The following is an 11,751-nucleotide window of genomic DNA, read 5'->3' on the forward strand; positions in this document are numbered from 1 at the left end:
CATAGAGTTATAGCATAAAATAATATAAAAATTATTATATTGAAACAAAAAAATAGAAGAGACGAGAGATTAGTGAAGATGAAAAAGAAAAAACAAAAGAGTTGAGAGATTAGAGAAAAATATGTGCGATAATAAACGAAAGTGAAATAGGGAATATTTGCATAAAAATGAGAAGGTGAAAAAGAAAGAATATAAGAGAATACATATTAGAGAAGAAGAGGGAAGTACGTGTCAAAGAATGCGCGATAATGCTATTAGAGATTTGAGAAGATAAGGATTGAAATCATATGTGTAAGAATGATAAAATTGTTCGTAATCATAAGGTTAAGGTATAATAGATTAAGTTTGGGTTAGATGTAAGTTAAGTAAAAGTTAGGTTGTAACATAATGCAGTTTGATTCGGTTTGATTTTGTTTATAAAATACAAACCGAAAATCAAATCGAACGGTGCGGTTTTGTTAAAAAATGACCCAAATAAATCTGAACCTGCAGGTGTGGTTTTTTGAAATTTCAATTTGATTTGGTTTGATTTGCGATTTTGTATTGGTTTGGTTTGGTTTTGAAATTTCGATTAGTGTTAGACATATATACAAAAATATCCAACATTAACTTTTTCTTAGACATATATACGAAAATATCCAACATTAACTTTTTCTGCCAAATCCTTCTTCCCTTTTAGATTCTCCCCCCGTGTGCTCCTTTCCCCTCTCCCCCCTCCATTAATTCCCTTTCCTTGAAACCATCACCAGTAGTACCACCCCCATCTCTCTCTCTCTCTTAAACCTTTTCCCTCTCTACCTTTATATATATATAGAAATAACATTCACATATACATAAAACACAAGTTACTGCAACTTTCTCTGCTCATCTTTTCCATGGCAATTATACTCTTCTTCATTATAATCTTCACTCTCATTTTTCTACTCCACCGGAGCACATACCGGCGAAGATACAACCTCCCGCCGGGAAGTCTAGGACTACCCTTTCTCGGAGAAACTCTACAGCTAATATCAGCTTATAAAACCGACAACCCAGAGCCTTTTATCGACAAGCGAATGAACCGGTACGGTTCAATCTTCACAACCCATGTATTCGGTGAACCGACGGTCTTTTCAGCTGACCCGGAAACAAACCGGTTTATTTTGATGAACGAAGGGAAGCTTTTTGAATGTAGTTACCCCGGTTCAATATCGAACCTCTTGGGTAAACACTCTCTGCTTCTCATGAAAGGCTCTCTTCATAAGAGAATGCATTCACTTACTATGAGTTTTGCTAACTCTTCCATTATTAAAGATCATCTTCTTCTTGATATTGACCGGCTTATTCGGCTCAACTTGGATTCTTGGTCCGACCGGGTTTTACTCATGGAGGAAGCCAAGAAGGTTAGCTACCTATCCATCACTAATATTTTTTACTATGCTTTATAAAAGATTCTGTTTGTAAAGAATCTTTCGATTTAACCAGAAGTCCTGAGTTCGACTCAATTATAACTAATAACTTAGTAATATTAAATTCTTTTTGAATTTTTTTTTGTTCTTCATTGTGTTTCTATGTTTTATTTTATATTTATGCATGTGACCATGAAAAAAAAACGAATAAATATAAGAATTTTTTTTATGAATTTTTAAAGTAAAAAATAAAAACCTAAAATATTTTCTTTATATAGAAATATTATCACTGACCATCATCATATCATATGTAGCACAAAATTGGTGGGAGAGGTGGTGGACCAATTTTCTGCATCTCACAAATTTGTTTGTTTTATTTATTTAGTTACAAGTTCATCTAAAACATTTTTTATATCGTTATCTAATTTTGGATTGATTAGTACTAATAAGGTTGATTAATTAATTTTTAATCTGATTATGTTAGCATGTGACGTTAATGACTCAGATTCCATGTGTGTGTCTAATTCTATGCATCAATATTAGGCCCCACATTAGCTAATTTATAATAGCTAGAAAGAATATAATCATTCCCTATAATGGTTATATATTATATATTAATTAAATTAATTAAGTTATGCTAACAAGTGATTTAAGATATTGTTTAAGGATTAAAAATTTAATTATTTTGCAGATAACATTTGAGTTGACAGTGAAGCAGCTTATGAGTTTTGATCCAGGTGAATGGAGTGAGAGTCTTAGGAAAGAATATGTGCTTGTGATTGAAGGATTTTTCACACTTCCCTTACCACTACTTTCTAGTACCTACCGCAGAGCAATCAAGGTACACACGTGCAACTTCATTTTTTTTTTGGTTTCTTTCCATTATTGATATTACTACCTCATACTAGTAGATCTACAAGAATTTTAGTAAATTTGTCTACATTCAATTATTTTAGTTTGAATTGGACCCCACTTAATTAGGTGTGGTAACACAAGGTTTAGGGATAGGTTTTGCCTCTGTATTCCCTTTTGGTCAAAGTCGGGGTGAGTTTGGCCGGATATATGCAAAAGTAGGGGTGGCAATGAAATCCATTAGAGTAAAATCCATCCAATCCATCCACTAAATTATCCATCCAATCCATCCATTATAAAAAAGAATAGTTAATGGATTGAATCCAATCCATCCATTTAAAGTTATGGATGGATCCAATCCATCCAACAAAGTTTAAAAATCCATTGGATTATCTAATGTTTGATTTTAAAACTAATTGATAGTTTTTATAGTTAAATAATAAATATGTATTTTTTTCAAAAAAAAGTGAAATAATTTTTTAAAAAATTTATAAATCTCTCTCAAAATATATATATATATATATATATATATATATATATATATATATATATATATATATATATATATATATATATATATATATATATATATATATATATATATATATATATATATATATATATATATATATATATATATATATAACATCTCAGTTAAAATTAAAACAGTAGCAAATATATTCACTACTTTTTGTTTTGTTGGATTCCCTATAAGAAGATGAATGAGCAACAAAACCAAATCTTATTTTGAAGATTATTTTGAAGAGAAATAAGTTATATCATATGGTGCTGGTTCAATATTTTAATATAATATAATAACATCACAATTCATTTTAAAAAAAACATCATAATTTGTATATAATTACCGTGTATATATATATATATATATATATATATATATATATATATATATATATATATATATATATATATATTGAATTTTGTTACTTTTACAAAATATCTTTGATCTTAGCCACCTTATCATGTGTTTTGCAAAATATAAAATATGAAGATATCAAGTTTTTTTTTATAATTTCATGCAATAGAATTTTAAATTTTAAATATTTAAATAAATACCAAAACACAAATCAGTGTAATTATTTAAAACATGGACCCCGATAAACTCAACTACAAGCAAATATTTTTAAGTTTCTTATAACAAATCTCTTTTTATTTGCAAACGAAATAAAAATATATTTAATAAAAAGCAACATTATCAAAATATTTTAATTTAATCAGTACAGTACAATTTAAAGTTTAAGTATTAAATATGCCAGACCCTTTAAACTATGAGCAGTGGCCAGTGGGTCAGAAAAAAAAATTTATCAATCCATGTTTTAGAGATTAAAGAAGATGCAATGTAAAATTAATAAAAAGTATTGAAAGATTAATTTAAAAAAATATGCAGTTAAGGAAAAACTATTTTAAAAAAAATTAAAAAAAACAGATTTTCTAAAATTTATAAAATAATTAAAATATTTTAATTAGTTTAGTGGATGGATGGATATCCATCCATTAAAAAGATGTTAATGGATGGATTGGATTGGATTTTATTCTTAATGGATGGATTGGATTGGATTTTTTAAAAGTTATGTTAGTGGATTGTTAATGGATTAATGGATTGTTTTGATCCATCCATTAACAATTCAATCCATATCCATCCAATCCATCCATTTTGCCACCCCTATGCAAAAGTTATGTTGTTTACTATAGAGCACATAAACTTTGGGGTGTCGTAGTGTTCAATACGTATCAGTTGATGCGTAACGTCTGACACATATATGACACTCGTATAATATATATTGAAAAAATTAAATAAGTGTTGAAAAACTAAGACTAAATCGATGTCGGAATGGATAGACTCTATTATTATGCAACTTCATAAAATTGAATTATATTATCTTTTACTGTTGTCAATGCATTATGAAGTACTATTTGACTAAGCTATTATATATTTATTATGTAGGCAAGAACAAAGGTGGCTGAGGCATTAACATTGATTGTGAGGCAGAGAAGAAAAGAAAGTGTAATGGGAGAGAAAAAGAATGACATGCTAGGTGCATTGTTGACCTCCGGCGACCACTTTTCCGACGAACAAATAGTCGATTTTATGTTGGCATTGCTAGTCGCCGGCTACGAAACCACCTCTACCATAATGACTTTTGCAGTCAAGTTTCTCACTGAAAATCCTCTAGCATTGGCACAACTCAAGGTACACAAAACAAACTTAACTAGTGAATTAATGATGTTTAACTACTAATTTAACTAGATAATTGTGTAAAACAATATTGTCAATACATATGTGGTGCTCTTATAATTATAGTTGTTTTGTTTCTATACTTAGCTAGGGTGGTGGAAGATATAGATATAGGTCCATCCTTAGAATTACCCCACCAGTGTCCATGTCCATCCCCATCGTTCATGTGGTGTGTTTTCCTTTGTAAGATGTAACCTCATTTTCATTATCTGAATCTCTCCACTTCACCAACCCTAGCTACTAGCTATATTATTGGCCTAATTTTGATTTTTGATTTATCTCAGAAGTATAACTCAGATGATAAAAACCGTGAGACACTTAACACCCTCTTTACGCTCAGGTCTGGACATCTGAAGCGTGAAAATAAATGATGGATGGTCTGATAGTGGAAACCTGATAGCAGGTGTCCCACGAGATCTTAAACTGGACTCTTAAACCTGATATAGAGCAATTAATGAGCTTCGTTAAAGACAAATGGTTGAAGAATTTGAATTTAAATTTCTGACAATAGTAATTATTGATAGATTTTACTTATGTCACGGCCTGAACTTTAAACAATGTGTATTTTTTGGGTATCTACTATTAAGCAGTTTTGAATCAGTAATATTGAAATTTGGAGTTAAAGACTGTCCCCTAAAACTTTAGAGTACAGTGAATACAGTTAAAAAACTTGAAACTCATGCATTGGCTTGGACAAAGTAACTATCAAAGGGTTAGATAAATACTGTACTCTTCCACAAGGTCAAAATTTCTGGACCTGTCTTAACTACAAGCTTAGTAATTTTGGTGTCAGTAGTAAAAAATTCAGAGAAAAATTACCAGAACTGGTTCAGGGACTTATGCGTCATTTCATAAAGACAACTTGGTTTGTGTCTGCCCTTTTATGGAGAACTAGCTAGTTCTGTTTTGTTGCAGTGCAGTGCAGATTTATGTACTGGGTCCCTACCCTACTGTTCCATTAGAAATCGTGCTTTGCTCGTTTCAAAAACCTTTTTGTTGACTAAAATTGATGCAAATGCAATCAAAGGTTATGAGTATCATTAAGAATTGAATGAGTGGTCAATTATATAACATAAGATTAGTATTTATAATCCTAAGTTACTGATTATGGAGTTTGATAAGAGACTTGGTTTGTGTTTTGTTTTGGCAGGAGGAACATGATCAAATCATAGCGAAGAAGAGTTGTCGAGATGAACCATTGGAGTGGATAGATTATAAGTCAATGGCATTTACTCAATGTGTAAGATCATTAAAACTTTGTTGATTCAAAACATCAAAAGTAAAACCCATTTTAGATACAAAAACCTCAAACATATGTATTTTGTTTATAGGTTGTGAATGAGACTTTAAGGATGGCAAACATAATTGGTGGGATATTTAGAAGAGCAATGACAGACATCAATATCAAAGGTATTAGTATATACAGTATCTAATATTATATATTATCATGGACAAAACATAATTTAAATTAAAACATATATTAAAATTTTTTATTTTATTTACTTGTGATGTAGGTTACACTATTCCAAAGGGATGGAAGGTCTTTGCATCATTTCGTGCCGTACATCTAAATCCTGATCATTTCAAGGACGCCCGCACCTTCAATCCATGGAGATGGCAGGTAGCTCGCACTCTCATATCATCTAGATAGTGTTTCGACTTGAAAAATCAAGTCTTTGGAGTTGCGCGAAGAGCAGAGATGCTCAGTTTACACAAAAATATCCTTAAAAACTATGGCTCAATGAGACTTTATAGCCCATAATTGAATTTCTCTCCCTTCAAAAACAGATAATACCTTTGCTCTGTCTAATGTTATTCGAGGTTTAAATCTCCTCTGTGACCACAATTCCACACTCTTTTCTAATATGGAAGGTTGTGGTCAAATGCAGTTAATACGTATGATATTAATATCATTGGCAGAGACATAAATTCTCATTATATGGCAGCATATTTTTTTTTTCTGAACCCTGATCATACCCTTAGATTGCTACGTGTCAAGTTGCTTACTTAATAATGAAAATTGCAGAGAAAAGCAGAAGCAATGACTCCAGCAAATGTATATACACCGTTTGGAGGAGGGCCACGGCTGTGCCCTGGATACGAGCTAGCCAGAGTTGTGCTCTCGGTCTTTCTTCACCGCATTGTAACTCGTTATAGGTACAATGCAACCACAACATTTTGCATATTCTCATGTTTATTAAGTAAGACGCGGGAACTTTTCTATTTTGTATGCTAATGTTTTGTTTCATTTGTATTCCTCAGTTGGTCTCCTGCAGAAGAAGATAAGTTGGTGTTTTTTCCAACCACTAGGACTCAGAAGAGGTATCCTATCATAGTGAAGACTCGAGTGGAAACCAAATCATGTAATTAAAGCGCCCGAGGAGAACAACAGAGAGAAGAAAGATTGTAGATGAGTTTAATCAGTTTTAATTATTGTCCAATATAAGTAATAATACAGTTTATATCTACTAGTTTAGCAGTTCTGTCATTTTAATAAGCATCAACTTTTTACCCTCTAGTGAAGTATCCAACAAAACAAAAATCTAATCAGCGTCAACATTTTACCCTCATAATAGAGTTCAAATGCTCGCGCACCGACTTTACTTACAACAGATATGGAGAGTCACTGAGTCAAGAGGACATAAACCAGACAGATAGTTACAGAGCTCAGCTTTCCAAAATGCCATATTCATGTTGCATAAAATCTTCACTAGGTCTATAGTATTTGTCTGGAGAAAACATGCCCAAGTTCGATACTTTGCTTGTATAAAGGCAGGCAAATCTCTTAACCTGCATCATGCATGTTAAAAACGTTCATCAACTTAATAACAGTTCATTTCTTGAGATCAATTTTATACAATGCTATAATAGAATGGCTATAAAGGGTAAAAATAAACAGCAATAATAATGTTGTTCTGCACCGAAGAATGTTGATTTTTACCTGTTGAGCAAAGCGAGAGTTCTGATAACCAGTCCTCATCAATTGTCCCCATGGCTGGTGAAACTACAATCGTTTATTTTAAATAACTATTATTTCATGTACAAGGTAAATTGAACACAATGTGTACACTCGACTAGCATAACATAACGAGAACTAATGATAATAAGGTTACAGGTTTTCTACCTGTTGATGTAACTCTCTTAGGGCTTCTTGATGATCGAATCGCACATTCTTTCTGTCAACCTGATAAAAAAACTATTAGCTACTTAAAAACAAGTGCCCTGATTTTGACTTCTATACATATAACACGACAGAAACTAAAATTGAACCTAAAAGGCCTAACCTCCAGTTGATCAATTTCTGAATTTAACTTCTCCTTGGTATCATCATCTGGACAATTCAATCTGAAAATTGTAGTCTACTGCTAAGAATGCAATCAGATAATAAGAGATGATGAACACCGTCTGGAGTTATACTTACTTGAGAGACTGATTCAAATGATGCATTTTATCCTCAATGTCAGCGCAACGGCTCCTCAGAGATCTAAGTTCCTGCAAACAACGCTGAAATGTCAGCGCAACCTGAAATGTCTACTTAAATTTTTAGGGCGGTATTGACTGAGAGATGAACATACGAACGGAAAAGCACACCTTGCGATCATCCCTCAATTTCTGGACGAGTTGAACCTCAGTCTCAAGCTCTGGGATTACCAACATTGTTCTCCAACCTGCTCATGAATATATTGAACCATAACGAAGATAATGCCCAAATAATGAAAAAAAATCAATAATCTATTTAATAGAAGAGTGACAGAAACTAATATACCAAGAGTTTTTTTGCTGCTCAGTATATCTCCATATATATGATCCCCAACATATAGAATCTGCAAGTATTACCAGGTTCACAAGAAGTATATGTAAACGTCGCAACTTCGAATTCATAAAATGATATCTGGCATGGATATATTTTCATATAAGAAAAATTAATACCTGTGAACTCGATCCTATATCAAGTAGAGGATACAGATGACTGACATTGCCTCCCTAAAACGGAATCATTATGTATTGTAATAAAATACTGAGGTATACATTTTAATCAGATGACTTATAAGTAAATATTAATATACCTGGAAAACCTTATGAGCACTGTTCTTATCTTTTGTTGATACTCTTGCTGCGAAATTACCCACCTTTAACAAGACTCGCCAAAAAGACACATTTCAGAGCAATATCACTCAAGAAATTAATACAAGATTTGATGAGTTGTTGTGACCTGAGGTAGAGGAGAGCCGTTGTTAGTATTAAGGAGCACTCCACTCTCAGGCTCAACCTCAAACAGGTTAGCATGATTATCTTCCTGAAAGTAATTTGGCTTTGCGCTGCATGAAAAATTATTTTAAGCAGAGTGATGACAGAATAAAATAATATCAGCTATCGCTGCAGATATTCAGATAAGAACGATGACCTGCCAGTGATGACAACATCAAAATACTGAAGCCAGTCGAATTTGGTCCCGTCATTCACCCCATTGGATCCACAGATGAAATTCATGACAACACATGTATAGTCCCATAAACTGTAAGATAGAGAAGAGTCTTTAAAATATTAGATAATTTCTTGTGGATAAAGAAACCTTAGTACAAGTATACTAATATTTTTTATAAGTACAATGCATATTTTCTTATCATGAAATGACTTCTGTAAAGGCTTAAACTGTTGGGCGAAGGCGCATGAATGGTTTATAACATTAATCGTCATTACCTGTTTGTCACCAAAAATGTAACTCGTCCGGACTCTTTAAGCATTTTAAGCATGGGGACTATTGACTTGTCTTCATTGATATACCTAATAATTTCATCGCGAATTCAGAGATATATGAAATTTTACCTCATTAATTTAACATAAAGTCAGTGGTGTGTGTGACTAACTATGATATTTAAATAACACTAATAATTTGTCCATTTATAATTATGATGTGCTAGAGATTTTACATCTGTACCTCTCGGGATTCTCTGCAACCTTTTGCTTCAACGTTCCATCTCGGTGACACATATCTACTGCATTTCGAACATCTTTGTAGAGACAGGCATAACTGGAATGACAGCTCATAAACAAGATGCAGTTGATCTTAAGAATTCAGGCATAAAAACTTGATAAAAGAAGACTCACGCAAACAATTGCAAGACTTACTCAACAGACTGTGGAATCTTCTCAGGATTGTGATCCTTAAAATCAACCAGTTGCGCAAACAAGTAGGCTTCGGCCAGTGAAAAGAGTGTGTCTACTAGAGCGTATTCCGGCTCATCAAAAGAATTAGACACAAAAAACTTTCCATAGGCTTGAACTTTGTCTTCTTTCGACAACTCTTCGAATCCATGATAAGCTACTTTCACATATTTGTGGCAATCCATCTAAATACATGAAAGACAAAAGGATCTTAAAAAAATCCATGCAATTTCCTTATATATTTTTTTTGTTCGTAAATATGGACACGTATAAAACATTTGTTTGATCTTGACCTTCAAAATGTTGCCTCTCTTTTTGTCAAGAACCAAACCTCTAACCATGTAGTTTGAATTAAAAGACAAATTCAGTAGCTGCAAGGAAAAAAAGTGAGTAACTCAACCCTAAAAAGAATATAACGCCGCTTTTATCATCACTAACACGAGAAAAGAATTTTAATATGGTAGAATTAGTTCAAGACTAATTAGACAAACCTCACTAGGATATTTAAAATTATCTACGAGCTTTCGAACTGTGTGTTCATAAGCAAGAGATTCAAAAGTTTCAGCCTTGTATTGCGCCAAGGTATAATCCATGTCAAATCCCACAGCATTAACGTTCTTCATATTCAATGGCCGGTTACAGAAGATCTGCTTTCTTGTATTAGTTTCAGTTCCATTATCAAGAGATTCCACCAAGCTTTTGTCCATTGAAAGTTCTGAATGCAACTGGTTAGGTCCTGTTAGATTTCATCATCGACAAAACAAAAACGATATAGAATTATATTTCAAAAACAATTAGCTATGTAGCAGCGACACCTCTAAAAAAAGACGTGTATGTGACCGTGTCCGTATCGGACACCTACACCATACTTGTATATCAAAAGATGGTTAGATGTTTGGTTTCAACATCTTGAAGGTCTGCATGATATACAAGATGGAAGAGTTGTGATTCTAATGGTAATAAAAACCGCGTCTTGTATATCATGCAGACCTATACTTTTATTTAGGATTTAGGAGGCCAGATCACTGCTTCATCTAGAGAGGTTACAAAATGATAACATACACAATCACAAATTCTTGATTAATCATGGAGGCATAAATTTCACGTTAACAGATTATTAGATAAGAGCATAATAAAACAGGAAATCACACCACTAAATCACACCACTAATAAAAAGGAAAATACATCTGTAACAAGATTTTCGAAATGTTACCTTGTGTGTGAAGGAATTGTTATAAGGCACAAGCAGAAACGCAACATACTAATGTTGAAACAAACACCAAAATTGAAAATTCAAGTTCTCAATCATTAATCTCATAAGTATCTACTATCTCTAAAGCATTATTATAAATTGCAGATCTTGCACTAGAGGTCATTGTGCTTGCGGTGGTGATTGCAGATATTGCCATATGTACATGAATTTATTTTTATTTACATAAACTATTAGACTTGATTAATTATCTTATGCCTCATATATCTTCTATTTTTCTCTAAAATCTTATATTTATTTTGTTATCAACACTCTTATTTTAAATATCTCCTATGTCTATTATATAAATAAGAAAAAGTTTTTTTTTAAATAATAATAAATAGTTGGTAGCGGCTCGATGCAACCATTGTGAAGATACGAAACGATTCTTATGGTAATTTACTATCACTTGCTTAACCGGTAATCTAAACTAGAATCTACAACATAATCGAAAAGCTTTGAGGAACATGAAAAAGTTAGGGAAGAGGAAAAAACGAACCGGTGAGATCGAAGGGAGAACCAGGGAAGATTCCAGAAGCAAAGTAGAGATGATGAGAGAAAGTAGAGGAGAGAAAAATGGTGACAGAGAGAGAAAAATATGAAATGAAACGGTTTTGGAGTTCTGTTTTTGGCGTGGTAAATGACAAAGAGAGATTGAGATTGAAATTGTAATTGGAAGTGAAATGCAAATGCAGTTAGTTGCATTTACAGCTTAGTACATTAGGACTTAACTTATGACATTCATGCTTAATCAAATGAATTAACTTAAATGATTTTTAATTAAGGAACTAATGTTCGATCGGAAGAAAAAGAATTCAAATTCTGAATCTACTTTAACT

General features: G+C 32.4%; 2 protein-coding genes across 4 annotated transcripts; one reads left to right on the forward strand and one right to left on the reverse strand.

The window, feature by feature from the left end:
* The first annotated feature begins 672 nt into the window (after nt 1-672).
* On the forward strand, nt 673-7,015 carry LOC131621017 (3beta,22alpha-dihydroxysteroid 3-dehydrogenase-like). The gene is made up of 8 exons (XM_058892217.1): nt 673-1,382; nt 2,080-2,229; nt 4,207-4,452; nt 5,648-5,737; nt 5,829-5,907; nt 6,012-6,118; nt 6,524-6,654; nt 6,760-7,015. Exons 1-8 carry the CDS (start codon nt 876-878, stop codon nt 6,866-6,868), a joined length of 1,419 nt encoding a protein of 472 aa, XP_058748200.1. The 5' UTR covers nt 673-875; the 3' UTR covers nt 6,869-7,015.
* Nucleotides 6,986-11,751, reverse strand: LOC131621016 (uncharacterized). 3 transcript variants are annotated; one of them, XM_058892213.1, is made up of 17 exons: nt 11,412-11,750; nt 10,155-10,399; nt 9,957-10,034; nt 9,628-9,848; nt 9,437-9,529; nt 9,199-9,282; nt 8,903-9,013; nt 8,711-8,816; nt 8,565-8,627; nt 8,428-8,481; nt 8,264-8,321; nt 8,089-8,165; nt 7,919-7,989; nt 7,782-7,842; nt 7,622-7,681; nt 7,439-7,501; nt 6,986-7,287 (listed from the first exon to the last, which is right to left on the reverse strand). In XM_058892213.1, exons 2-17 carry the CDS (start codon nt 10,368-10,370, stop codon nt 7,165-7,167), a joined length of 1,539 nt encoding a protein of 512 aa, XP_058748196.1. In that variant the 5' UTR covers nt 10,371-10,399; nt 11,412-11,750; the 3' UTR covers nt 6,986-7,164. The 3 variants fall into 3 exon arrangements, with proteins under 3 accessions (XP_058748196.1, XP_058748197.1, XP_058748198.1); XM_058892214.1 differs by lacking the exon at nt 11,412-11,750 and adding an exon at nt 10,877-11,057; XM_058892215.1 differs by lacking the exon at nt 9,957-10,034 and having other exon boundaries at nt 11,412-11,751.

The sequence above is a fragment of the Vicia villosa genome, linkage group LG7 (assembly GCF_029867415.1).
Source record: "Vicia villosa cultivar HV-30 ecotype Madison, WI linkage group LG7, Vvil1.0, whole genome shotgun sequence".
Taxonomy (NCBI): Eukaryota; Viridiplantae; Streptophyta; class Magnoliopsida; order Fabales; family Fabaceae; genus Vicia; species Vicia villosa.

Coding starts and splice junctions, on each gene's coding strand:
- LOC131621017 (XM_058892217.1), top strand. CDS start 876: ATGGCAATTATACTCTTCTTCATTATAATCTTCACTCTCATTTTTCTA. Junction 2,230..4,206: donor CCTACCGCAGAGCAATCAAG/GTACACACGTGC, acceptor TTTATTATGTAG/GCAAGAACAAAGGTGGCTGA. Junction 4,453..5,647: donor TAGCATTGGCACAACTCAAG/GTACACAAAACA, acceptor TTGTTTTGGCAG/GAGGAACATGATCAAATCAT.
- LOC131621016 (XM_058892213.1), bottom strand. CDS start 10,370: ATGGACAAAAGCTTGGTGGAATCTCTTGATAATGGAACTGAAACTAAT. Junction 7,990..8,088: donor AATTGAGGGATGATCGCAAG/GTGTGCTTTTCC, acceptor CGTTGTTTGCAG/GAACTTAGATCTCTGAGGAG. Junction 7,682..7,781: donor CAGAAATTGATCAACTGGAG/GTTAGGCCTTTT, acceptor TTTTTTTATCAG/GTTGACAGAAAGAATGTGCG.